This window comes from Triplophysa dalaica, chromosome 3 (assembly GCF_015846415.1).
Source record: "Triplophysa dalaica isolate WHDGS20190420 chromosome 3, ASM1584641v1, whole genome shotgun sequence".
NCBI lineage: Eukaryota > Metazoa > Chordata > Actinopteri > Cypriniformes > Nemacheilidae > Triplophysa > Triplophysa dalaica.
The window spans coordinates 3,451,956-3,479,621 of NC_079544.1; the positions used below are offsets into that span (position 1 = coordinate 3,451,956).

Here is a 27,666-nt window from a genome sequence, read left to right on the forward strand (position 1 = left end):
GACAGCCTATTTTGCAAACATTATGATAATAATGAATCTGCGTTCGAGTCAAATAATGGATAAATACATTTATTAAGCATTTATAACATGTCAGTCAAAAATGGATCACTCTCTGGCAAGTATTTCATTAGAATCCCTTTTTATTTATGCAGATATAACTGCTTTATAATACATTTGTAAATGACTTATTGATCATTAATGAACACATTTACATGCTTTATGAAGAGAAACTTAATGTAAAGTGTTACCCAGTTTGTTTAACCTTTGGAGCGCTGCAGTTCTTTTAAATACATATCCTTTTCTTCTTAAAGTTAAAAGGCAACAACAGTTGTATACTGTGTTGATACTTTGGTGACAAACTAATATAAACATAATATTTATGCTGTACAGTCAAAGGAAAACGTCTGCTATCTTTCTTTTTGACATTTATATCCATCAAAAGCTTATCAAAAGGATCAGGTGTTGTGTGTCATTTCACCAATCAAAACGTATCACGTCATCGGAGCGCCATGTACCAGTGAGGAAGTAATTGAGAACTAAGAAAATGAACAGATTGAGCAAACAGTTTGTTATCATCAATCATTGATTAATCCATGCTTCAATCCTTTCATCCTAATATTGGTTTGAGTTATCGTGTCCGTGCGTACAAAGGAAGAAAAAAACACACACACATGTATATATATATTCATCCATATTTAAAGTAAAGCAAAGAAAAAACTACAATGGCTCGTTTCTCTTCAACAAAACACCATCACACTCATTTCTAATCGACAGCCTGCTGTGTTCTGCACACACCCTACTAATACAATCCGAACCTCATCATTTCAAAAGCATTTTGTCACTCATAACACAATACTGGTAGCATTGCAATATATCACAGATTGAAAAATAATCTAGGGGAAAGAGAAATACATTTTTAATTTTTTATTTGATAAATTCTTTAATAATCAAAAGCTGTACAAATAAAGCAAATCACTCTATAAAGCATTGACAATTTTTGCAAGATGCGTTGTAACATGTGTTCACCCACATTCTGAAAAACGGTTTGTTTTAAATGCGTTTTTATGCATAAGTAATAGGGATTGAAAATTTGATTATATGTGACCCTGGATCACAAAACCAGTCTTAAGTAGCACGGGAACATTTAAAGTAAAAGATAAAAATACATTGTATGGGTCAAAATTATAGATTTTTATTTAATACCAAAAAATCATTAGGATATGAAGTAAAGATCATGTTCCATGAAGAAATTTTGTAAATTTCCTACCTTAAATATATAAAAACTTTATTTTTGTGAGTGGATGGCCTGATACAGTGCCCCTGATTAACAACTTCAAAGGTGATTTTCTCAATATTTTCATTTTTTTGCACTCTCAGATACCAGAGTTTTAAACGGCTGTTTCTCAGCCACACACTGTCCTATTCTAACAACTCATACATCAATAGAAAGCTTATTTATTCAGCTTTCGAAAAATTGACCCTTAGGACTGGTTTTGTTGTCCAGGGTCACAAATTATACCTGTTGATTCAAAGCGGCTGAACGCTTATTTGAATCGCAATACACATGTTGAACAGCAGGGGCCGCTGTGTTTACTGTCAGCTTTGAAAACGTGGATATCCTGATATTTCTTAAATGTAAAAATGTGCAAGAAAAGCACAAAGTCTTAGTTTCTATATTTTTAAAGAGACTTTTGTATTATTTATTTTTTATTTTATTTGGAATTTGTTTAAAATTACAGTTTAGTTTTGTTATTTGACATAAAATCTGCAGAATTTGAGAAATAATAAAAGTGCAGTTGTTCATTTCTAATTTGTCATTTCTATTGCCTGTGGAAGTCTGTGGTAGTTTTTAATACAGTCATGTATTTTTTATTGAATTTATATTCGTTTATATAAATATTTAATAGTATATTAATTAAATCAAAACTCCTAAAGTTATTTTATCTTTGCGGAAGTTAAATTTCGGGCCACATATTGTTTTTATGTTTTTGCTGCAATGCCCTTCTATAGATACTGTTGTTTGATTTTTGTAATTTTTCTTTAGTTTTGTATCAATGAAACCCACCCGACAAAATGTGCATAAAATGCAGAAAGCACAACGACACAGGTTTGACACTACAGAGCTTTACTTGAATTGAATCCAAGTTCATTGTCTATACAATATATATTTACAATGTCTGAAATCGGGGAAATCAACAAAAACACTGTATACAACTGAGGTATTAGCTAAAAGCATGTACATGTATTTAACTATAGTAAATATCGATCGTGATAAACCATTTGAGATGTGTCATCTGCTTTAGAAAACATCTTATATCACAACATGAGGTAGGAGATCAGCGTCTCGTTTTCATGCAAGAGAAAAAAACTCTCATCACACTTTAAGATTGGCAAATAGAAGTCGTGACACACAAACACTGCATATCATCTTTCAGAATTGCAACATGGCCGTTTTACAAAAAGTCATAATTTTTATTACAGTGTTGACGTGAGTGTGTTATAAAAAAGAAGCATCTGGTTTTAGTATAGCAATGTCTTCGTTCAACTTTATAAAAGGTGTGATCAAATATTGTGGGATCAAAGATGATGGGACACATGCTGTGCTGGTAGGTAGTCATACAACCATTATAAAAACGTTCGTAATTTTTGAATTCTTCCCTTTACAGAAACAGCTCGAGGGAGCCACAGTATTTATCATCCCTTGTAAATGTGGGACATATTTTTTTCTCTATAATACAAAACTATGAGATTGTTTTGTGAAGGTACATTGTTGCTTAAGATATCATACTAGGCCTATAGATACATATTTTCTTTTAATATGTACAATGTTACGTGTATTCAGTTGCTTAACACTGCAAAAGCGTTTAAGAGTCTAAGTAGTACTGGATTTCTATGCCCACAATTGCTCATAATTCAAATAAACATATCATTCTACATAGAAGACATACAGCGCCCCCTTGTGTACAAAATGCAAATGACGCGTTTCATAGAGTTCTCAAAAATGAAAAGGTTTGCTCTAGAAAGCTTCAAAAACACATTTAACACCCCAAACTATCAAAAACAGCATTGAAACGGCTGCTACAGAGGTAACTGTGGTGAAAAAAACAAACCTAATACTGATTGTACATACATTGTAGTTGACACACTGTAGTAATGCCGTTCATTACAGTGGCAAAACAGATGCTACAATCTCTTAACCTTTCAAGAGGGAAACAAAAGGTCAGCACATAAAACCCGAGCTTTATATAAAATCACTCTTGCTTATGATGCACGCGGTCTCTCTCATATCAAAAGTCTCAGGCATTCTGCTATCCAGCACGTCTTGTGCCGCTTTACACAAAGACCACTTTTCCCATTTAACATTAAGAAATATCTGTTTAAAAGCTTGTGTGTGTGAAATACAAAAAACATTTCTGCAATAATCATCTGTCATTCAGCATAACCATAGAGCTCACAATACATGCATCTTTTCACTTCTTCTTTGCAAGAATCCTTGTTATATCATATCGAAATCATGGGGAGGGGAAATCCTAACGTCACCAAAATATCAAGTCAGGGGCTCCAGAGACACTGAACAGCATGCTTGACTTTTCCGCTTCTCCGATGAGTGGCACCATGCATCCCATACCACCTTACACTATATCATATATATATTTTAGAAAAAAAGGAAACGATAGAGCTCGGACGCACCCAGCTTTTCAAAACTTGTTTAGAAAACGAATATTTTTTATAAGAATTTCGTTAATATATTAATGACTACTGTATGTACAAAGTGTATATAAATCTTTATTAGTTACATTAAATTATTTCTGAATAAGGTTTTAACAATAACAGAGCACTCATTTACAGTACAGTCCTTGATTCGGGACAGCTTTGCTTTTGTTTTTTATTCTTCATGGCTGGATGTATTCACATCAGTCGGGCATCTTACATCTCTCTCTCTCTCTCTCTCTCTCTCTGTGAGGTTTTCACTGTACAAGTTACACAGCTGTGGCTCGGCTGCTATTGAATTCAATGAGTTGTGCACAGTGGAATGTTTTCTGTAAGCTTTATATGCAACTCAAAAGAAGATTTTTGATTAACGGCAATATATCTGTCCACTATTTTCACACACTCACTCAACGAAAACTAAATAGTTAACTTCCTGTCACTCTCTCCCTATGCATTTATGTGTGCTTTCTGTTGGATGGGGACATACGCATGGCCGATGTACGGGTGGGCATGGAACCACAAGCGGCCCCTGGGCATAAGCTGCCCCATTCTGCCGAGACAAAGCCTGTCCCTCATCCCACGGCGACTGCGAGCTAACATGACAACATCAGTCCCTTAACATTTCTCCCCCTGTGTTTTCCTTCTCTCTGCCAAACCTGTTTGTTCAGTCATACAAGATAATGACACAGAGGGATGAAAAAAACAGGCAAAACACCAAACACGTGACAGCTGGTTCGTTTTACCTGTAATGCAGCGTTTGAGACCATTTAAAGGGACAGTTCACCCAAAAATGAAAATTCTGTAATCATTTACTCACCTTCAGGTTCCAAACCTGTAAAAATGTGTTTGTTCTGCTGAACACAGAGAAAGATATTTGGAAAAATGGCCAAACCGATCTCGTCCACATTGACTCCCATAGCATTTTTCCCCTTACAATGGCAGTAAATGGGGGATGAGATGTGTTTGGATACTGACATTCATTAAAATATCTTCCTTCGTGTTAAGCCGGAATAAAATACATTTACACAGGTTTTGAACAACCCAAGGGCGAATAAATGATGGCAGATTTTTCACTTTTTGGTTGCAGTGTCCCTTTAAGGACAATTGCAGAAATTTGCTTTAACAATGCATTATGGGGGACGACTAATTAATCTTTGAAGAAAAAATAACACAAAAGTGTGTTGTGTGATTGTAAGAGACAAGGAGAAAAATCCCTTCATTCAACTACAGATATTCGCTGTGGTTAAACGTGGCTGAGTGTTCTTTCTGGTCACCAGCAGAGGGCGATCGTGAATCTTTACTTACTGCACCGCACAGGAATGTCAGCCTGCACAAGGGTCAGCCGTACAGACAGGAAACGCATAATCAGACTCAAGACAAACTGTGATCTTAAACCACGGGGCTCGTGAACCCCTTTCCTTTAAACATTCCACAGATGCATATGTATGGCTCAACAGATTTTGCAGCAAACACAAAAAAGGTAAACATCTGGGTGGTGTCGTGCCGCTGCTCGCGCAGTCATTTGGCCTCTTAATGTTTGGCGTCCTGTGGCTCCGGGTGACAGGTAGTATTCGAGTGAGTGCCAGTTTCCTGTTCCACGCACAAAGAGTTGGGACGGGTAAAGCGCTCAGCAACACCACAGGCGGCACAGAGTCTTGAAAAGAACCAGCGCCACTTTGTCCGATCAGCCTCTCTGGCACGATTATAAATAAACACAAACATCCAAACAAATGCTTAATCACTGGTCTTGGGTCAGACAAAAGTTGTTTTAAATAAAGACGAACGTCAAGTCTTTTTGTGGCGGGGGACACGAGGGGGCACGGTTATGGGGAGAGTGGCTCGATCCTGCAGAGGGTTTGTTTTGCCATTGTCTTGTACTCTGCGGGGAGTGGACGAGCGGGTTCCCGGGGTACAGCCGTGCGAGAGTGGGGGGTAAGCAAAGGGGGCCGTTGGAAGAGTTTAGCCAGAGGTTGCCTCCAGGGCCGGTGAGGTGGGGGAATATTGGGATTGGGGGCTGGCGGAGGGGGTGGGAGGCTGGGCGGGACTGTTGCTGGAGTGGCTCCCTTTGGTGCCAGACTGAGCCATCTGCTGTTGAAGTTGTGAGATCATGAGCTCCAACTTCTCTCTGGCCTCTCGCTCTCTGTGCAGCTCGTCCTGCAGCTCCTCTCGCTCCGCCTCAGCACACTCAAGACGACAGCGCAGCTCGCATAACTGCATGAAGAAAGAGAGAAAGGAGTTAGCAAGTGACTACGATGACCATGTGTCTGTTTTCTCTGTACATTGCGAACACATTTCAAAACCCTTTTTTGGCACAATAATCATGTTACATGCACTATTGGCCCTGCCTCAAAAGGGCCCCCTAATTGGTGGGGGCCACAGATACAAAAAGAATGGAAAAACTTTTGTGTTTTGGGCAGTCAATTTATATAATAAATGTTTTGCTTTTTACTGTGTGCGTTTTGGGTGTTCGTTACACAAGAACGGTTTTTGGCACCTAAAACTGCAAACTTAAAAAATGGGATTCAAAGCGGTTTCTAAGAAACGATACTATTATCGTCTTTTTGTGAACTAAAAACACTAATGTGTGAAAATGCTCAAGCAATGGATTTTTGCATCACTACGATGACCTGTAGTGTTTCTTTGCAATGTGATGTCTCCAACTACTGGCCTGGAATGCATAATATAGCGTTTTATTCACTTTCGTGGATTTGTATAGATGTTGTCATCTGCACTGTAGGCGATGCCTTTTCAAACTGCAAAACATTTTCAAACCAGCTTTGTTGTGTAAATGTACCCAAATCAGTGGTTCTCAACAATGGTAACGTACCAAAACACAGAAAGTTAAAAAAGTTAAACTTAGACTAACGCTGTAAGAACAATTTATTAAGCCAATATATTAAATTTAACCAACAAATATAAATATTAAAATGTCAAAAGCGCAACATAATTGAACTGAAAATAATATAAAAACAATATCTGAGAAATAAATTAAAGACGAATTCAAAATATAAATAAAACTACAAATACTACAATAACTCTCATTTTGTTTACTGCGTTTTTTTCTCTTTTGCTCCAATTAAAGATAAATTTGACCGTAGCATTTTTTCAATACATATTGCAATAATACGGTTATCATGAATTCTTTTGGCTACAATAATAATGTGGCGAAAATCGAATATTGTGACAACTGTAATATACAATCATATTCCCTGTACTGTCAGGAATAAACCGCCAACATGCTAGATTCTACTTATATTCGATCGAACATGAGACCTTTGAGAAGCGCTGCATTAAGAGACAATAAGCAGTTAATATTCACACATCAGAGGCAGTGTGCAAATCAGCCGGTCACTGCCAGTGTGTGTGTGTGTGTCTCTTCTGCTACACAATCACTCCCACACACAGATACGGCGTGCTGATACGTGCAGCTCTGATGCATTAGTGCAGGAATAATTCACATTGTGTCGCTGCATTACAGTTATTCCCAGGCATGCACAGAGGCCTCTGATCCCGCATTCACCTGCGCGTTGTACTGCGCCTCCTGTACTTTAGGCTGGCAGGCGCAGCTCTGATGTCTGAGCTGCTCCAGTCGGTGCTCCAGCTGTCTCTGCTCCTGCCGCACCTCCCCCAGTCTCTGAGCATGCTCAGTGTGCACCGCCTCCAGCTCGCTCTGCAGCTCCAGCTGCTCCGCAGACAACTCCCTCAGCCTGGCCGCCTCGCCCCCGCGCACTGCCTCCAGCTCCTACGCAAACGCAGACATGCGTCAAACAATATGCCCCGTGAAGGCTGCGTGATTGTGGTGGGAGGTGATAAACTTCAACTGTTAACATATTTCATTCTGCTCTGGCCTTCACCTTCCCTCTCGACAGAACCATCTCTGTCTTTCTCTCCACAAGATGCATCGCTCTGGCTTTGCTCCCAACTCTACTGAGCTGACGTTTTAGAGGAACATTTTTAGACATCATAGGCAACCCACCACCATCTACAGTAGGCTACATTCTAAAACTTGTCAATTTGGTAAAAATGTGATACACGGGACAATGATGAACGGGACTTGGTCTTGTCAGAAGTATTTAAGAACCATTTGTGGTCAATATACATACAAATATGAACTTATACAATGTATGTAAAGTATTGAAAACTAATAAATCAAAATGCGTGTGCCATGTAAAATGCGTGCTTATGTACTTTGGTAAACAGCTCGTTTTACACAAATGAAAATGAGGCGGCTGTCAGGGATGGTCTGCAGTATTGTACCATTATGATGCTTATCACGCAAAGTCATTGTCAACCACAAAGGTCACGTCCCTCGTGTGCTTTTCGTTAGGCATGGCATGCGAGTCCATCTATAGAACTTCACACCAGTCGTGATGTTCCATCTCAGTTAAAAAGCTTCCTTAAAAAATATTAGCTAGGACTTCTAAGAGTGCTTTGACGATTCTCACCATCTCCAGCTGCAGCTGTTTCTGAAGGGTGGAGTTGAGCTTCTCTTGCTGTCGCCGGTACATCTGCACGATCTCCAACATGATCCTGTCCTTGTCGTCCTCAGCGTCGCCGTCTCCGCCCGCCGCGGGGGCGTGCTGCTTGCCCGGGCTTGTCTCCATGGCGACCGGCGGAGGAGGCTGCCGGCGCTCGCGCGATTGGGATTTGGCCTCCTCTGTGGTGGAGGAAGGAGATGCGGGAAGATCTGAGGGAGAAAGAGGAACAGAGTTGACGCCTCCATAAGATCACACACCTCGTCTTTGTCGTGTGCTGAAAGGCCTGTGTGACTTATTGTCTGTTGGTGACAGTGTGTTGGAAAAGTGCTGAAGTATTACATCGGAACGCGAGGCATGAAACAGCGAACGCAAATGAGCTTTCCTATACACCCACACCCAAGTTACATATGAATCACGTCGCCTGGGCACAAACTGAGCGATATGGAAGTCCAGAGGGACAGAGGGAGAGAGAGAGAGAGAGAGAGAGAGAGAGAGAGAGAGAGAGAGACTTATTTAAATGTAGGAGAGGCAGACTGCAGGTCTGGCACTGCAGAGCAGAATAACGCTCTGCTGCTAGCTGCTAATGTGACTAAGACCTGTCTGTCACGCTCACACACACCCCGAATGAGTCAGAGAGAGAGAGAGAGAGAGAAGATGGACATGGAAAAGCAAGTACATGGAAAAGGAGGAGATGAAGAATCTCATGGAGAGACGGGACTGAAAATGGACACATGAAAGAACACGAGAATGAAGGGAGCAAATCAGAAAGCAGAGAAAGACCAAAAAGGAGAGAGAGATGAAGCGGGGGGCCAGAGGGGATAGAGAGCAGATGAAGAAAGTGTACAAAGGGAAGAGTACGACACAGAAAGAGTGAGAGAGAGAGGCATGGGGGGGCTGTGCTGCGGTGAAAACTAAAGACCCTTCCCCCCCGTACTCCACTCTACAGTGATCTGACATGCAGGGACAGCGGCCTCTTTTCATGCTGTCTCTTTCCTGGCAACTATAAAATGTGAGTTGTATTAATCAGAAGCGAGACGTTCTCCGCTGCCCTTCATCCTTTCTGAATCAAACACACACACGACCCTGAAACTGTGACCTGCCAGACTGTGCTGCAGTGTGTGTGTGAATACATGCGTGTCGCGTGCATTTATTTACGGCTTCGAGCTTGCAAAAGAATTGATTTGTTTATAGGTGTGCGTACTGACCGTCTTGGGTGAGAGTTTTCCGGCCGTAGTGTTGTTTAAGAAGGGCACCCAGCATCTCATGGCTCACCTCCTCCTCCTTCCGCAGGGACACGTTCGGGGCCACCATCTTATCGTATGTGTAAAGGTAATAACTGCAAACGTGACACATATACAAAAGATAAGCGTTACAGCTGCACACATACAACACAAGAAAAATCCAGCAGTAACAAGAATCGCTACTGTAAGAGATCTTTACACACGTACATAACATGAATGCTAACTGCAACCATTAGCTATTAAACAAACTAGCATCTAGTTCAGTTGTGATGATGCAGGTCGATTTCTTCTTTTGATCCATTAACTTCTGGTCAACCAATAGAATTTACAATAAGAGCATCTTGAATAGTTTTATAATTGATAAATCTAGGGGCTGTTTTATTTTCAATAGAGATGCACCGATTTATCGGCCAATAATCGGTATCAGACGGTAAAAGCAATTTTTTACATTCTCGGTCAAAAAACAGCCAATGATCAGGGCAGAGTTATCCTGTCAATCAAAGGGATTAAAGGGACAGTCCACCCAAAAATGAAAATGATGTCATGAATAACTCCTCAAGTTGTTCCAAATCTGTATACATTTCTTTTTTCTTATGAACACAAAGAAAGATATTTTGGAAAATGTTTGTGACTGAGATTACTGGTTGACTACCATAGTAGGAAAAATATATATAGTATTTTTTTTAGTTCTGTTAAACACAAAAGAAGATATTTAGGAAAACAAAGGTACCTTTGACTACTATTTTCTGACTACCCCAGAATCTTCTTCAAAATGTATTTCTTTGCGTTCATTGGAACAAAGAAATGTATCCAGGTTTGGAGTAGATGATGACAGAAGTTTTATTTTTGGGTGAACTGTCCCTTTAATAGTCACTATATGAATGAATAACATTCAGCAAACGAAGAAACATTCATTTAACCTTCATTTCTGTCATGAATTACTCCTGAAGTTGTTCAAATCTGTATACATATACTTTTTTCTGATGAACACATAGAAAGATATTTGGAAAAATGTACCTATGTGAGATTACTAGGGCACCATTGACTCCCATAGTAGGATAAAATATTGTATTTTTTTGGTTCTGTTAAGCACCAACAGAAGATATTTTGAGAAGAATTTAGGAAAACAAACAGTTCTGAGGCACCTTCGACTACTACTTTTTGACAACCTCAGAAATCTCAGTTGCTATCATTCTTCAAAATGTATTTCTTTGAAATGTATACAGGTTTGGAACAACTTGAGGGTGAGTTAGTTATGACAGAAGTTTTATTTTTGAGTGAACTGTCCCTTTAATAGTCACTATATGAATGAATAACATTCAGAAAGTGAAGAAATCTTCCTTAAACCTTCACAATCTGTATTGGCAGATAGCCCATTATTCTGAGTGATAACTCGAATTTCCATCCTACGCATGTCTTCTGTCATTCAATACAGGCCAACAAGATTTTGCTCCTCACCTCGGGTGGACGATGGGTTCATGTCCTGGTTCCTCTTTGATATCAGGAAACAGTCGATTCAACACTAGTGAAGATTGGGAGTTACCCTGCGTACACACACAAGCACATACAGTATAAATATTAATAAAGCATTTCAATACGAAATGGACTGTTTGAACTGCATGGAAATACACGCCTTCACATATTTGTGCTGGAATAAAACACGTTGACGGTTTCATTACACACAGATTATCAAGCATGTTTGCGGGAACCAGCCACACAGTGAGAATTACACCCAAACGTACAAACACACGGAGACGAACTGGGTTAGGAAGTCTGAGAGAGTAGCACAAACATCCTGCTGTAATGTCCCGCGTCATGAAAAGAGCACATCCATTAGCAGCGGCGGCGCAGACGATGACAGGTGGAGCACTAAAGAGACATTAATGAAGAATAGAGTATGTGTGTGTTTAGAGAGGGGTTTCTGTCTGTGGGATTGAGCCTTGCTGGCCTTGTTAACGTCTGCCGTTAACATTTGTCTTCTGTCATGAGTGATACGGTGAGACAGAGTTTTGCTATATGCATCTCACATGACCACTTGTGATTGGATTTCATTAAGAGAAGGGTGTCTGATTTTATCACCAAGTACTGTACGTCCCTTGTGTACGTCTATGATGCTGGGTCACTGCTGACTAACCTCTAAATGTCACCACACTTTCCATGTGTCATGGTTTTATCTCCCAGGGAATGAACGTGGTCAGATAAAAATATTTTCTTGGAACTAGGGCTGAGACTATATATTGTGCAATTATAAATCATTTAATCACAAAAAAGTTGAAAGTACTGTCAACAACAACAAACACGTGTGTAAAAAACCGACATTCGTGGCCTTAACGGTTACTCTCGTGATCTGACATCATTTATTAGAGATGTGAGATGGTGGTCTAGTGGGTTAAACCACTGAACTGGTAAATCAAAGGTTGCTGGTTCGATCCCAGCAGCCACCACCAGTGTGTCCTTGAGCAAGACACTTTACTCCATGTTGCTCCAGGGGGATTGTCCCTGTAATAAGTGCACTGTAAGTCGCTTTGGATAAAAGCGTCTGCCAAATGACTAAATGTAATGTAAATGTTATTATAATCGCACCCAAAACCGTGATATTTTAGTCGAGCAGCTGCACGTGATCAATGTCAGACATACTTGAAGGTGTTTTTCCGAAGCCTGGTGCATGCGTAACTATTCTCTGTTCTATATGTTTCGGGGGTTGTAATGTGAAGGTCGAGATAGGAGCTGTGCTGGCACTACACAGAAAATAGCTTTCCATGGGAGGTGCTAAGTGGACCGACTGTCCATAAAGGTTTTTCGGTGTAATGCAGGGTAGAATCCTTGAAGTACCTTTTTCTCCAGGGCGCTGTCAGACAGCTTGCAGTTGGGGGGGCTGGGGGCAGGGTTGGACTTCCGGCCATGACTGTTGTCATCCACAACCTTCTGCAAGACACACAAAACATTATTAGTGTCAATCAAATGAATTTGATAACTAAAGAAACCTGTCACATCACTACCTCTTCTCGACATGTTTAACAAAAGTAAATACGTGTGCAGAAGTCGCGTACAGTGAATCCAGGGCAAGCTCGGCGCTGATCAGACAAAGCCGAATATAGCCGACACAGAGGGATGAGACCTCACACTTATCCAACATCACACACACTATTATGAACGAACCCTTTTTCGAGGCCAAGCCGAGCAGAGTAGAAATAACATCACCCGTCCCGTGCTATAATCAGACAGGGACAGCAGCGGTTGGGTGGCTGCCAGAGGAAGACTGGGGTAAATTACTACTTCTTCCTCCAGACTATGAGCTCTCCCGTTTCCTGTAGGCGGAAGAATAAATAGCGATGTCGTCTCGCGACATTAAAGCTAGCTGTGCGGTGGTAGGGCGACATTGCAACCCGGTGATAAACATAAGAAAGTGTGTGTGGGGGAGATACGGGCGTTTTTCTGGAGGGAGGACTGCAGTGTGAGAGAGGGGGCAGGAACAATGAGCACACTGCAGTGGTGAGCCCGTCTAACCTTGACAAGCACACACACTCACGTCTAACCGTCTCTTCCACATTTCATGACCCAGCCAGCAGTCTCTCGCCGGCTATCACCCTCTCAGATCTATCGCCTTTTCTCTTTTAAAGTCTATCGCCGTGTCTTAACCAGACACGACGCTGTGATACTTGACAACCGACAGTGGATTTCATTTTAGAAACGCGGAGCTCTCACTCAACACTGTTCATCGTGAATATTAAATGGAAGCTGAAAAATGGATCGCGGATGTTATATACGATAAATCACACAAATTGAGAAGAAAGCTCCGCCTACATGCTCCGCTGACATGTTGTTTGTTTGGTTGCATCTTATGTGAGGGAGAAACACGTTTACATCAAGGTAACAAAATGAATGTAAAAAATAAACGCTGCAGATAGCTTCTAGTTTATTGGTTACCAAAGTTGAGCGCACTGCCTTGTGGGATACAGTGTTCAGTGGTTAGTCTGCATTATACTGCACATTTACATGAGTAGGTCATGCAAGAATTCCACACACGGAGAGAATGTGCATATTATGCACAACACAGTATACATTTACATAGTATGCTATTCTATACATCATCTTCTTCACCAGTGAAGAACAGACAAGCGGCTTCATATTACAGCTTCCTGTCTTATATCAACACGAAAGTAAAAGAAGAGGATTTATCTAGCTGGCCTGTAGTGATTGTGATGGCTCGGAGAGAATTACAGCTCTGTTCTCCTCAAGGACAATCTCTGGCTTTCACACACAAATAAAACATAAATCCAGCAAATATACCGGAAGATGTTTTATATGAACCATACAGGCAAGGAAAAATTGAAGAGACCCTTCCAAATTTTCATTTAGTCGGTATTTCTTGATGTTTTGTGGCCATTCCAGTCTTGAAATTAAACCTCAGGAGTGACAAAGTCATCCAACAGCAATGTGAATGACGGACATCATGATAAAACGCATGGAAATTGTGATAAAATCTTTATTTATTTTTTAACCTTTTTCTAAATACGTGTGTAATTATTACTGTTGTATTGCTTAAAAGTGAATATGAACTTGTTTTCTTTGCAGTTTTTGAGAGCATCATATTTCGACCTGTTTCTCCAGTTTTCACTATCTGCTAATAGAAACATAATTTTTTTTGTTGGTAGAAATATTTTTATTAGTTCATAGAATGAAACAACAAATCATCATTTCACCTGAACACATACAGTACCTATAAATAGTAATTTCAGAATTAATATTTTTCCACGGCTGTATAAACAAAGTCTTTTACATCTTTGTAGTAAGAAACTGCCTGCCGTTGTACGGTAAACACACGTGTCTGCTTATTCTACACTGTTTGTAAATAACAGCGTGAGTTTTCCCGAGACGTGTATTTCTTATTTCATTCGCTGAAGTTGCCAAATCCTGTGGATCAGGTAGTTATGAGTTCTCTCTCTCTCTCCCAGGGAAGCGACACCTCAGTCGTCTCTAATCTCTTTTTAATGAGTGTTTTATTAAAGCCACACACATCTACAGTAACACTACATACTACAGCACTATTAACAAATGTGACTAACACAAACCCTCCGGACACAATTTGCATTCAAAACACTTACACACAAATACTCTGTGGACACAAAGCCCGCTTGTCACAAGCATATGTGATATGCAAAACTCTGCGAAAAAGTGTATGAGACAGAGAGGCGGCCGGGGGAAGTTAGCATTCCTGCGGCTCATTCATGCCGCTTCTAATCCATCCACACACACTCCTCGCCCCCCAGCGTCAGGGTCCACAGTGTCCCACACATTACAATCTTCACCCATGGCGCCTCTGTGTTGCCCTGTACGTGCACGTTAGTTTTCCAACCTAACCTCATTCAGACGCAAACACCCAAACAGAAATCGCCCTAGATCTACAAATATTTGAAACCCTCCCAAATCACATGCGCAATGAGGTCACTGGCACACAAACACAAATTCTGCTTTTGCTCTGACAAGGAACATCCGTGCAGAACGCATGTACGCACCTGACCGCATCGCTATATTACTAACTATGGAGATCCCCTGACGAAAACAACGGCTACGAGAGGAAAAAATCGTCAAGGTACAGGACATACATGTTGGCGAGAGCGAGCCGGAACACGCACAGTTCCCGGTTAAGCTCTATAGTGTTAGCTGGGAATTACAAGATGATAAATCTTATCTATACGATTTTACACGCAATTGTGTATTTTATGTGAACTTGCTTGTATAAAAGCTCTCGTGCCCGTGATGCCGAGAGTGTGTGCGGACTCAAGATTGGCACAAACACACACACGGTTTGGCACAATCCGTGTGAAAGGTGGCACATGCGAGTGAATGTGTGTCCATCTGTTGCAGTCCTGGCAGAAGGTTTGAATAAAGCGGAACGCAATGCAAACGTGCAGTTTTCGGTTGGAAACGCAGAGCTGCATCTGCTGGGGCCCCTCTCTGTAAAGACACACACACACGACTCCTATTCACACACATTTCCACTGCAGGAATAAAGAAAGGACACGTGTGAGCCGGGCGGATAGCGGGCAAATGTAGGCCAGCTTGATGCGGCAAAAGGGAAATAAGGGACAAGATAGAGAGAGAGAGACTAAAATGCCTTGTGAATGTTATACTGAAATTAACGCTATAGATGTTATATATATTACCTAGTAGTTGAATAACCAATTAATATCGCAAAATCATACTTCTGGAGCACTTGTCACACAGAGAAATAATCATACTAGTGTATCTGTGTGGGAGAAGACACTGCCAGAGGCATATACAGTAGCGTGAGACCGTGAGATGTCAGTAAGATTATCTATATTGATAATGAAGAATGAAATCCCAATGACCTACAGGCACCCACAGGACGTTGCAAAGGCGTAACTTTCATATGACCTTTGCGCAACTTATTTAGTCCTTCGTAGTATTCACACTAGGCCTGTCAAAATCTCTGTGTTTCACTACATGATTACTATGGATTAGCCAAAATAATTTAAAGTAATGTTACTAGTTTCTTGGAAAATAAATGTTATTGTTAAATTCATCTTTAATTCTGTTTATTTTGAGGTTTCTCTTTTTGGGCAATGAATCACACGATGTAGAAGTGGAGAGAAAGAGTTAACAACCATTCCGACTTTAGGCAAAATGTTAAACCGGTGCAAAACCACCATCTACTTTGTTGGTGTGTTGGACATCAGTGCTGAATAATTCAAGGTATTATCACATGTATTAAATTGTAGTTAAACCAAAGGGTATGATGTTTAGTTTATGCTTAAAGAAAAAAATGGGACCAACGAGTGTCAACCGTATTTACATTCGTTCTGTACGTGACTTATGCATCAGACAGCAACGTATTTCTAATTTTGGAGCTGTGTTAGTGAAAGTTGACCTGGACTTCTCACAGTCGCACATGTAGACGGCTCTTGAAAGCATTCCTGACATTAAAATACTCCAACACAGAAACCCTGTTGTCTAATATAAATATTTCACTAACAAGCTTATGTCCACGTCCTCTCTTACATCTGCTTAATACCTGTTAACAATCCCACACAAAAACAACACAAACATTCATATCAAAATAAGAGATCAAACGCACACATACACGCACACAAAAGGATCAAACACACACAGACAGAGGCTCAGAGTTCATTCCTGAGAGGATTTGGCTGTCAGCCTGGGGCACATTTTTTAAGGGAGGAGAGGGAGGGCTGAAAAAGCGAGGGAGACGAACATTCCGTCTAGACGTGGTCATCAATAGTACACAGTCTGCCTGCCTGTCTGCCCTTTCCAGACAGCACAAATCCACAGTCTAGTCTTCAGCACGCAAGCTGATAAGAGCTTTACACAGAGCAAAACTCACATGGGCGCACACGCTCGCAAAACCAACATACTGTGCCGGCGTCCGTGGATGGGCTAAGAGGCCTGGGCGCAGTAAACACAGACGGAACAGCTTCTCTATGTCTCAGGTTTCACACGGTCAAACAGAGATCTGTCTGTTCGCTTTCCTCGACACAAGCTGCTTTAAATAGGTCTATGAATGGGAGATCTGTGTGCATGTGTGTGTTAGAATCGAGCATACTTTAAGTGCATCGAGCACAAAACGCATAAGCCTCTCGTGACGCGGTGCAAACAGACATTGGCAGAAACAGGCCTGATGGAGAGGAGTTTCTGAGGTGTGCGTTTTCTGGCTGTGGCTCCCTACGGTTGCTTTCAAAAAGCTCACCCAGAGCCATCAGACACAGTGGCGTTTAAAACGCCCCCCGCACACCCACGCTGCTCTCTGTAGGACGCAGAAAGAGGCAGGATGTGACCTTCCTCACTCGGTGGGACCTCTGAAAGCTGGTCAAAGGAGAACGACGTCACAAGACAGAACACAAAAATCTGGGTGTTAGCATGGCAGTTGTGAGGCCTTTGCATTAAGACCAAAAGTATTCAAAAAAAGCATCAAAACCAGTATCGGTATTAGGGGAAGGTCAGGATTGTAATCGGTTTGGTTAAAACGACAAACGTTCATTTTATCAGTTAAAAATTAAAATCTATCCCTGTATCTAATTCCCAACAGTTTACATGATTTTTGCCAATTTATTTCTATCCACACAAGGACAACTACATTATGTAACTTTTAATTTTCTTTCAAACATTTTAGAGAGTACTGGCAAAACACTGTTCACCATAACATTTACTAAAAATTAGTCATCCAAAGCTTAAGAAGTGGATATTTGATTTTTTTTGGTCTTTTACGACTAATACTGTCCTTACAAGTCAAGTTCCAGACGAAGTCAACCATCAATGCACCTTCCTTGTATTACTGAAATTTCCTGAACTTTCTGACGGTGACAGTTGGACAATTTGTAAAAAAAAAAATGCAATATACCGATATATATACCGGAATTATTGATATAAGCTCAACATTAACTCGAGCTAAATATACAACAAAAATGTTGATGCTACATGAAAATAAATATTACCACAATAATTAGCACCAGCGAATTGTAAAATAACTATAAAAACGTTGAGCGAAACAAACATTTGTTACGCTGTGGCACTTGACAGATCTAACTGATCTGCCGCACCTCCAATAAATGCATGCATAGGAAGGGAAGATTATAGTATATGTACTTTTGCCATCTTTAATCAAAATTTACCACACACCCTAACAAAACATTTTCTTGATGTGTACGAGTGAAAGAAGGAGCCGGTGCATTAAACTGTGCAAGAATCAACAACATGGCAGCTTGACGCACCCAACTGCATGTGAATTTCACAACTGCCATCTGAAAACTGCCCCAGAGAGACAGAGAGAGAGAGGAAAGAGAGAGAGAGAGAGAGGGAAAATGCCCACCCACTGAGACCTGCCGCACACACAGTTTTACTCTTACACACTCGACACAAGGCAACTCATGCATTTTACATGGCAGAGCCTGTTTCAGACCACAGTGACTGCCTTTGCATAGAGAAATGGAGAATGAAAAAGGGAGCGAGGGAGCGAGAGAGAGAGAGAGAGAGAGAGAGAGAGAGAGGGAGAGGGAGCGAGAGAGAGAGCGGTGTCCTACTCATCCACCATAAGAGGAAGCTGTCAGCAGAGATCCACCCTGTTACTAGCACACAGAAATGCTCACACAATAGCCATCACTCTCAACATAAAATAACATAACACACAGACAAACAGGTGAATATTCGACAAAATAAACCATTTTGATTATATGCATGTTATTGGCATGATTATTTTTAAACCGAATTTTGCCGAAGCACAGACAAATAAATAAATAAATTCTGACAATGCAAAATATTTTGATGAAATACCAAAAACATACTCCACGCGAAGCAAATGCTTTCTATACGCAATGCAAGCGTTAAGTCCTTCGACACCACATGTTCATGCTTTTCTGTGGGGGTTACAAATATTGCGCCGATGCTAAAGAAGCAAGATGTATTTCCATTACGTGACGCATCCTAAAACACATATCCTATATCCAAACACATTGAAGAGCCGAAACATGTCAAGACAACAAACAGGGAGTGATGTATGTCTGAGACACAGAACTGCTTCCTGAGAGATCAATGGAGTCCCGTTGTATAGATCAATAATTACTGGACACTCATTCCTGACATCTCATTTGTCTGTCCTTTCTTTGAGCTGTAACAGAGAATCAAAATGTGCTAAAACTCTGACTGCCGCTCTCTAGAGAGACGCGAAGTCGCAGGCAGAGCCGTTGTTCGGCTGGAGGAGTCCCGCAGCTTGACGCAAGCCTGGAACAGACTGTCTTCATACAGCCAGGAGAGCAGAACGAGTCTCCGTAGGGAATGAAGGGAAGAGACAAGAGGGGAGTGTTGTGCTACGGCTGCCGGCACCTCAATCACTGATGATTTGGGAAATACACTCCCAAGTGGGTGAAGGAAAGAGCGAGAGAGATGAAGGTACTTTTACAATACAGGTACAGTAGCGTCATGTTGTGTACCTGTGCATTAAATACAGCTGAACAGCAGATCTTCCTTGGAGATGAGCTCGGGAGTTAGCAAACGGGAACGGGGAAAATATGCAGCCTAATGACATCGTGGTGAAACGGGGGGGAAGCAGCGGCTTCACGCGGAAAAGTGCTTTACAAGCACAGGCGAGTGAATCTGCAGGGAGAGTCTTCATGACCCATTTTAGCAGCTTCCCTGATGAAGCCAGACAACTGCGGCCTCCTGCATGTCAAGCCATCGGGAAGATGTCCGACCAAAGCGAGAGAAAATAATCGTAGCGCTCTCAAGGTTCCGTATGGAAACGTTATCCATCAGGGGACGTTAAGATGAATCGCTAGTCAGCAAGATTAGACGTTTTTATCTGGAGCAGAGGGACGTTCTGACTCTGCTGGTGTCCCCATTTGAAGCTGAGGACGTCGGGCTCCTGTACGACAATGTTAAACAAACTATGCTGGGTTTGCAGACACGGCAAACTGTGACTTTTTAGGACAAAAAAAGTTACAATTATTAAAATTATAAAATCAGTGTCGGCCTATGATTTGTAATTTGATATGTTAGGAACAATTTCACTGGAAATGTTAGTTTGCGGTCATTTGACTTCAACACGCGTTAATATGAAAAAGTAACCTGCAATTTTATATCTCAGATATAGATGGCGATATAGAGGCAAGTTTCTAAAGTAGCCATAATTGGACAAACTGCTCTACAGAGTGCACTTCGTAAATACTTTATCTTCTTCGGCAAAGAAGCGAAAGTGTGACGACATCTTTGTCCTGTGTCAGCCGCCAGAGTGCTTCAAAAGTTAGGGCATAAAGAGTCCCTTGTGCGGTTGTTAAAATCTAGATACATAACCTTTAAATGTGGCACAAAACTAAAGTTATGATTGTGGTTTTTTGTGACACATATCAAAGCGAGACAATGAGAAGGAATGTAAGGTGGGAGTTGATATCATCCTTCTGGAATTTATTGGATTTTTGTAAGCCAACTGACAGACAATATTGTCTCACCCTCAAATGTGTTGTGAAGAGAAATGTTATTTGGAGGGGGGGTTATTGTCGTTATTTAAAGGTTATAAAAGCACATCTATTTTTAAAAGAAACAAGGACTTGCACGGATAAATCATTTATAACCAACACTTTAATATTCCACACAAGGTATAAATGCCAGTTTTGATAAACTACGGCAGTTTTCCTTTAACGATTAGAACGCATTATGGTTTTTATATAGTTATTTAAAGAACAGGCAGATGTCAAACTGTCTTTAAAGAGTGCCTTGTGCACTTGATTTTCAACAATACGTGTTGTTTTCCCTGTAAACCTGATAATGAATAGTGGGTTTGTGGGACCTCATACAGAGCGTTTCTCTTTATCTGCCCCATATGCTCTACTGGTGGATCTGGCTGGTGCTACTGGAAGCCTCCATTCAGTCTCCTGACATGAACCACTGCACCCACTGGGGATTTGAATGTGACAGCTTTTTAAATGCTAACAAACAAATTCATCTTTTAAGCAGTCAAGTCAACACTTTCATGTTGCTTCCTGTTAAACTGCTTGACGCAAGTGTCGTGGCGGTAGGATCAACTGGACCCGTCTCGACACAGTCTGTGCTGTCCTGGGGCTGTTTTGGCTGCTGGCTCATCTACAGGGACCAGGCGAAATGCTGGTACGACAATATTCCCAGCGCGAGCACAAAGAGCAGAGCCCCAGATCTACCCACGGCGTCTGAATGTTGAGCCAGCAGGGAGGAGTATGTTGTCTTAACAGCCAACAGGAACTCTGGGCTTTATATAAATAGAATGCACTGGCCAAATCACATACTGTGTGCTTCTCTGGGGGGGCTTTGGGGTTAGTTAGCGATTTGTTTGTTTATGAGGACGGATGGGGATACACAAAATGGCATCGAGTTTGGCTGGCTGAGCACGTTGACCGTTCTGAAGTGGAGACAGTACATCAAGGTACTGTGAGGTGAATGCTTCGACATGAAGCAAACAAGTAAAACTCGCTGAACACAAAGACTGATGTCCTGAGCTGAACCAGCCGTTGAATGTGTTCCTGGAGATCTCTCTGCACTTCTTTCATATTTCACATTATTATCAGTCTCTTTATATTAACCCATCCATCTCTCAGCAGGAATATACTCGCTAGCGGTCCGTGGGTGTGCACACCTGTCCATGTTTTTATCTTCACCCTTTGCGTAAATGTGCGTTTGTCAGCAAGTGTCTTTATAGTCATCAGTGAACGTGTCTGTATGCATTGGCAAGAATTTTATTTATTTACGTCTGTGGGTGTTTGACTACATGTCTTGATGTTAATTACTGTCTACGTACCAAGAGAAGCAAGTCTGACCAATGCAGTCAATCAAACTCTCCCGTATCCTGACCAGACGTGATGTAAGAAGTGACGTGCATCAAGACATTACAATGGTTCTATTTCTGTTCTCTTGCGCCGGGTAGCTCCGTGTAAAGCGATTTGGTCTAAAATCCATACATGAAACAATAAACAGCAGTGAAATTGTAGTAACACACAGCATTTTCTCTTAGAAAACCCAGTCTACTTCTTGAAGCACACCTTGTAAGGTCATTGTGTCACAGTTACTGTTTGACTAAATTCATCCATCAATCCCCTCCAGTCAGATCAATAGTTCTCCTCAATCACTCTCTCTCTTTCTCACATAAACACACACTCATTGCCGTCTGCTCTCTTTACGTAAACACTGACGGATTGGGTTGTTCTGAGAGGCTAAGCTTCATCCACTGGAGTATCTGCTGTTTACACTGGACCAGACCCTGAGCTCAACACCCTCCAACTGAGCCTCGGCCCTTTTATTACCCTTCAATCTCTCACCAAATACAGATCACATGAAGATTAAGTTCCCATGACACAATGTCATGAACTCCATCCGAAACTGCCATGCTTTCCATGTCAGGCACGTCTCTGTGCCAAGAGGAGAGAGAGAGGAGGGAATATAAGATTAACAACCCACAGTGAAAGCCTGAGCAACTCTAACCTATCACAGCGCAGAGATGAGACATGGACAGAGAATGTGTAAGAGAAATAAAAAGCGAAGAGACAGAGAGAACGGAAAACAACAGACACTAAGGTTGACTTCATGCTAAATCAATACCCGAGTTACATTTTTTAGTACCGCCATATGTTCTTTGATACAATGATCAGACATGCGACAAAATAGAGAAAGCGCAGCAAAGCGAAGGTCACAGCAGGCAAAGAGGAAGTCAAGAGGAAAAAAGAGAAAGAAGCTTAAAAGGAAGTCACGTCACAGACGTGGTTTGTGGTCGGGCTAGAGGATGAGAGAACGAAATGAGTGCAGACAGGAAAATGACTGCTTTTCTGTGGTAGGTGTAAAAAGGAAGGAAAGAAAAACTGTGTGGAAACGAGAGAGAGCTTGAACAGTGGAGACGAGGCTTCCTTTCCAGTGGAGCATGAAGTCACTGGCTTGCAATTTATAAAAGGAAAGAAAGAAAGAGTGAAAGAAAGAAAGAAAGAAAGAAAGAAAGAAAGAAAGAGAGGAAGAGACAGAGACAGAAAGAGAGTGGCAGCTGTCTGGTGTCTTAAGTGCAGACGCTGTCTTAGCCTCACTAGGAGATGGACAGGGCTCCATCTGTCTGCCGGACATGTCTGCCTGCCAAGCCTCAAACCAACACAGCTGTCTGTCTATCACTGCCTTACAAAAACACACCAACTGACAAATGTACAACCAAAAGCTAGATATCTACATAAAATCAATGTAGTATGAGTAAATAAGGCACTGAGTGAAACAAAACTGAAGAATCTATCGCTGCGTCCGAAATCAACTACCTACTTCGAAAATGTGTAAAAGTCACGAATAGTATGTCCGAAACCTCAGTATGCAAAAAACAACAAGCGAGAAATACACGGAGGGTCTACTTCCGCCGAGATTCTTGGGTGTAGATAGGATGGACACTTCTCTATCCCATGATGCCTCGGGAGCTGAGCAACGGATTTCAAAAGTAAATCAAATAAACATTGCGGAAAACTTTAAGGCGGACATCTGTTTTAAACGTAAGTGCTAATAAATGAATTTTTCGTGACTAAATTATGTTTTAATCAACGCTCAAGTATAGGTTGTGGTTAATACGACATAGGTCAAAGAGCATAGGGGTCACATGACAATCCTGCTCCCATTCATGCTACATAGAATGTACTGTTGTAATGGACGATAGGTAGGTACTTATTCAAATTCAGTACATACTGTCACTGTATGCGGTTTCGGACGCAGCGCGGATTTCAAGACAAGGCTGTATAGTGCAACATATATCTCGAATATGCTATCAATATATATCAATATCCGATCAATTTGACAGGTGCATTTGACTGAGTTGCTTGTTTGTGTGAAGTGTGTTTGTCATTGTGCTTGTTCGTGTGTGAGGTTAGCTAATGAGGTTAACTTAATTTGAACCAGATGGTAAAATAATTTACTTGTATACAACAGTGTTTACTACAGTTTATACATTTACTACATGAATTTTAGTGCGGTCTATTGTTGTAAAAAATAGAGTATAAAGTCTTTTTATGGACAAATGTATTACTACGGTATAGTAGGGGATTGAAAATACAAACTCGAATTTGGTAAAAACGTAAAATTGCCATAATATATCCATTTGTAAAACTTTTTCAGTTTCTATCTATGTATGTGATGACCTGCACCTGTGTTTTAATGTATACTTGTGGTACAACTGTTTGGGCTGTGCTACACAACTTTAAAACTCTGTAGCACTGGTGCTATGTGCACAAAAGTTAAGGTCATGTGTCAAGAGTCATGTGTGCTAACAGCTAGCTCATGGCTCTGATGTAATCCTTCAGGCCTAATGTCTGAAAAATCTAAACTAGGGTGTGGACTCAGAAAATATTTGTAATAAAATGTCATTTTTTTCACAACGAGTGCTCTAACAGTGAATTAAATATAGTTCAGACGGTCTCTAGTCAGGTGGTCCTGTCTGTATTTAACTATGAGCTTTAACCACTTGTGCTATGTAGACACACTGCAGGATACAGTGCTAGGCAACTCATGTAAATACAGACATACACAAACAGAAAACCTTTCCAAGTACGTTCTTCCACTCTCTTTCATTCTCGCCTACCTCAACAGTCTATTTGGCCCTTTCCAGACAACATTTTTGGACATTACAGGCACTGTCTACAGCTCAAAACCCAGTGAGCTGCCAACTCAAACAAGCACATACTGACCGTGTTTCAAATCGTACTATTTGAAAACATGTTAAAAGCATAAAAAGGCTGTCTTGTTAGCATTTTATCAGGTTTTGCGCGTTTCCAAGTATCCTCAACTAAAGGTCTGTCACCGAGGGTCTGGGTTTTACCAACATCCACACGGCCCCCTGTGGAAAATCTGAGTCACTTGTTCTGGCACTTTAGCATCGCAGATGTTTAGCGTGAACGTTTCACCCAGTAAACCCACGAGCCTGTCTGCCCTTCTTCCTGTACGTACACACATGGAGACCACTAGATGAGCGTGCCTGTGTCGTTTCTATTTACCAGCATGCCCTGTGTAGAGTCATAGACTAATGACCTACCATGCACGCACACACATGTTTGTTTACAGTTCCTTCAAAAGCTGTTTAACAAAAATGACGTCTCAATACCACAACCACCTGTTTCCTTGACGCTAGGTTACTCCAGACTGCATGCTTGAATAAGCATAGTACTCACGCATGAGTTATTGGATATTTAAATCTACATAAACCTTCATTACACCTTGGTGCAAAATATTAAAAAAATCTAGACAAGTCTTACAGTGAAATAAAAGGAAGTGCACACACATTCCTAGAAAGATGTGATTCAAGGCGTTAAGGCAAGTGCAAGACGCTAGTGAATAGATACATGTAAGTTGTGTCCTTCACTCACTGAGCTTGATATCTCACCCTCGCCCCAGTACAACTGAAACAATCCCTGAGGGGGTTTAGCGTGTGTGTGTGTGAATCAATTTCATTAATGTATGTTGAGTGTAAGTGGGCCGAGCGTTACAGTGTGACCGTGTGCGTGTTTGTGTCAGGGTGAAGTCAGTCTGTGAAGCAGATGTGCCTGTATGACTGATAGACTCAAGGTTGGTCTTAGACTGATTCTCTGTGCGGGAGGGGTGGCGGGGGGTAATGTGGTTTGGGTGCTAGACGAGACACCAGACGGTATTTCCGGCACACTTGCATAAGCACACAGGAGAGGCCTGGGGCTTTTTTCATCTGTAAGACAGATCAGTGTATTGAGTGAGTGAATGTAACATTCACTCGCATCCGTACTAGCAAGTACAAGCAATCGTGTCAACTGGAACATGCGCTACGTTAAACCATTAACTGCTGCCACTTGCATTTGAACAACAAAAAATGGCCGGCTTTGACAGGAGCAACAGGGGGTCAATCATTGTCTAACATTAGCAAGGACAACAAAAAAGCTTTGCTGGCTTGGTCAAGGGGGTCACGAGACGTGGATGGTCAATGGGGGTGAAACAATCCAGATCTTTTTATCATGAAGGGCTATAGATTCTAGTTCATGATGCGGTGGGGCTTTTTAAACAATTACAATTTTGTTGTTGAGAACATGACATTTTGTGCTTCAAAAAAAAGGCAAATAGTTCATCTGACTTCATAGTGCAATTCCTGACTGTGTCATTTAAAAGTTGTGCTTACTCTGTCTGCCCCTAAAGGATGACCCCGTTGTGACCGAAGAAGTAGATAATGTACTTCCCCTTCAGCCAGACCAACTGGACTTCCCTTCCTCCGCACCTCCCCGCTGAGCAAGTGTCACCTGCCCCACACCACCCCATAAAACCAGGTCAGCACTAGTTTATCAAAACAACTGCAGCCTAGCCATTCCATTAGAAAAGCAGACTATCACACATCACCATCTGGTCACACGCTGGCGAACATGAAGCAAAACTTGACCCCGGCCTTCCTGAAAACCACCGACATAGAAGGAAAGACAAAACACACTTACTTTGTCTAAAGGTCTCTTGAGCTGATAGTGAAACTTCTCCTTCGTCTCGTCCAGCAGTTGTTTGAGTTGGGGCTCCTCCGGTGTGCCCTCGTGGTTGCGGCCCAGCTGCAGGTAGCATGGCCACTTGGCCGAATCGAAACCCCAGTGGCACGTCCTCTTGTCGGGGGACTTGTGCGAGTGCATGACAAAGTTCTGCGGGGAATAGAGCAGCTGGCATTCCATACATTGAATGCAGGGGGCGTCTGGCTGCACGTAAAACTGGGGCACGAACAGGCCTTGGCACTTCCCCAGACAATGGTGCTCCACCTGGAAACTGGCCTCGCTCTCCTTCAGCAAGCCGTGGCCTGGCAGTTTGTTGCTGGGGTCGGCTGGGAGGATGGCTCCTGGGCGGAGCAGGGCATTGCAGAGCCTCTGGGCATCGGTTAAGGTAATGAGGCCGCAGGAAGGTGCGTTGAAGGGCAGGATGCCTAGCACCTTGAGGATATGTAACTGCTCGCCATCACAACGGGAGCAGTAAACGTAAAGTTCATCGCAGACGGCGTTTATCTGCTGCAGAGAGAAGTCTCGGAGCACCGAGTTGAGTACCTGGGGTAGACATAGACGTTTCTCACCCCCCACAACAAAGCAGGAAATGGACTCTCCCTCTAGCAGAGAATGGGTAAGCTCTGTGGAGCTGTCGCAGGGAACCAAGAGCGGGCCCCCTCCAAGAACCGGGGGTGATGGGAGCGCTGCCATGCCAGCAGGAGAGGTGCGGTCTTGAGCAGATTTCGCAGAGAAGGCTGCGGGACCCCCCAGAGAGCTTTGGCTGCTTAGAGTGAATTGTGCCAGAGTATGCTTGAGACCCGCACTGAGATCTAAAGCCTTGGAAGGGCCAACCATGGGAAACTCTCTGCAGTCAATGTCTACTTCAGAGCTCATGTGCTCCTCGCGCTCTTTCTTCACCTTCAGTGGTTTGGGGGCACTCTCCTGACTGCGACGTTTCAAGTGCATCTCTGCCATTACTCGTTTTTTAATGGGAGCGTCTTCCAATCGCTCTCTGTAAAGTCTCTTCATGTTGCCTTTGAATGACGTCAGGTCTTTGAAAGGGGTTTTCAGACTTGTCTGAGGACTGGCCATCCTTGTGCACAGACCAATGGTTTCGTTTGGACGGAAAATATTTGGCTACGCTTCAAACGCGACACTCTTAGGTTTGTCTTCCGTTCTCTTTTAAAGGTTGCAAATCCTTTTGCGTCCAGCTGCATGCATGATGGTGACAGAAAGAATGGTCCGATCAGCTTCCTGCAA

The 27,666-nt window shown here is 41.9% G+C and overlaps 1 protein-coding gene across 1 annotated transcript; it reads right to left on the bottom strand.

The window, feature by feature from the left end:
- Positions 1-1,706: 1,706 nt before the first annotated feature.
- On the bottom strand, positions 1,707-27,656 carry skila (SKI-like proto-oncogene a). The gene is made up of 7 exons (XM_056743507.1): positions 26,383-27,656; positions 12,263-12,355; positions 10,889-10,974; positions 9,395-9,525; positions 8,157-8,398; positions 7,232-7,453; positions 1,707-5,922 (listed from the first exon to the last, which is right to left on the bottom strand). Exons 1-7 carry the CDS (start codon positions 27,496-27,498, stop codon positions 5,671-5,673), a joined length of 2,142 nt encoding a protein of 713 aa, XP_056599485.1. The 5' UTR covers positions 27,499-27,656; the 3' UTR covers positions 1,707-5,670.
- Positions 27,657-27,666: the final 10 nt, after the last annotated feature.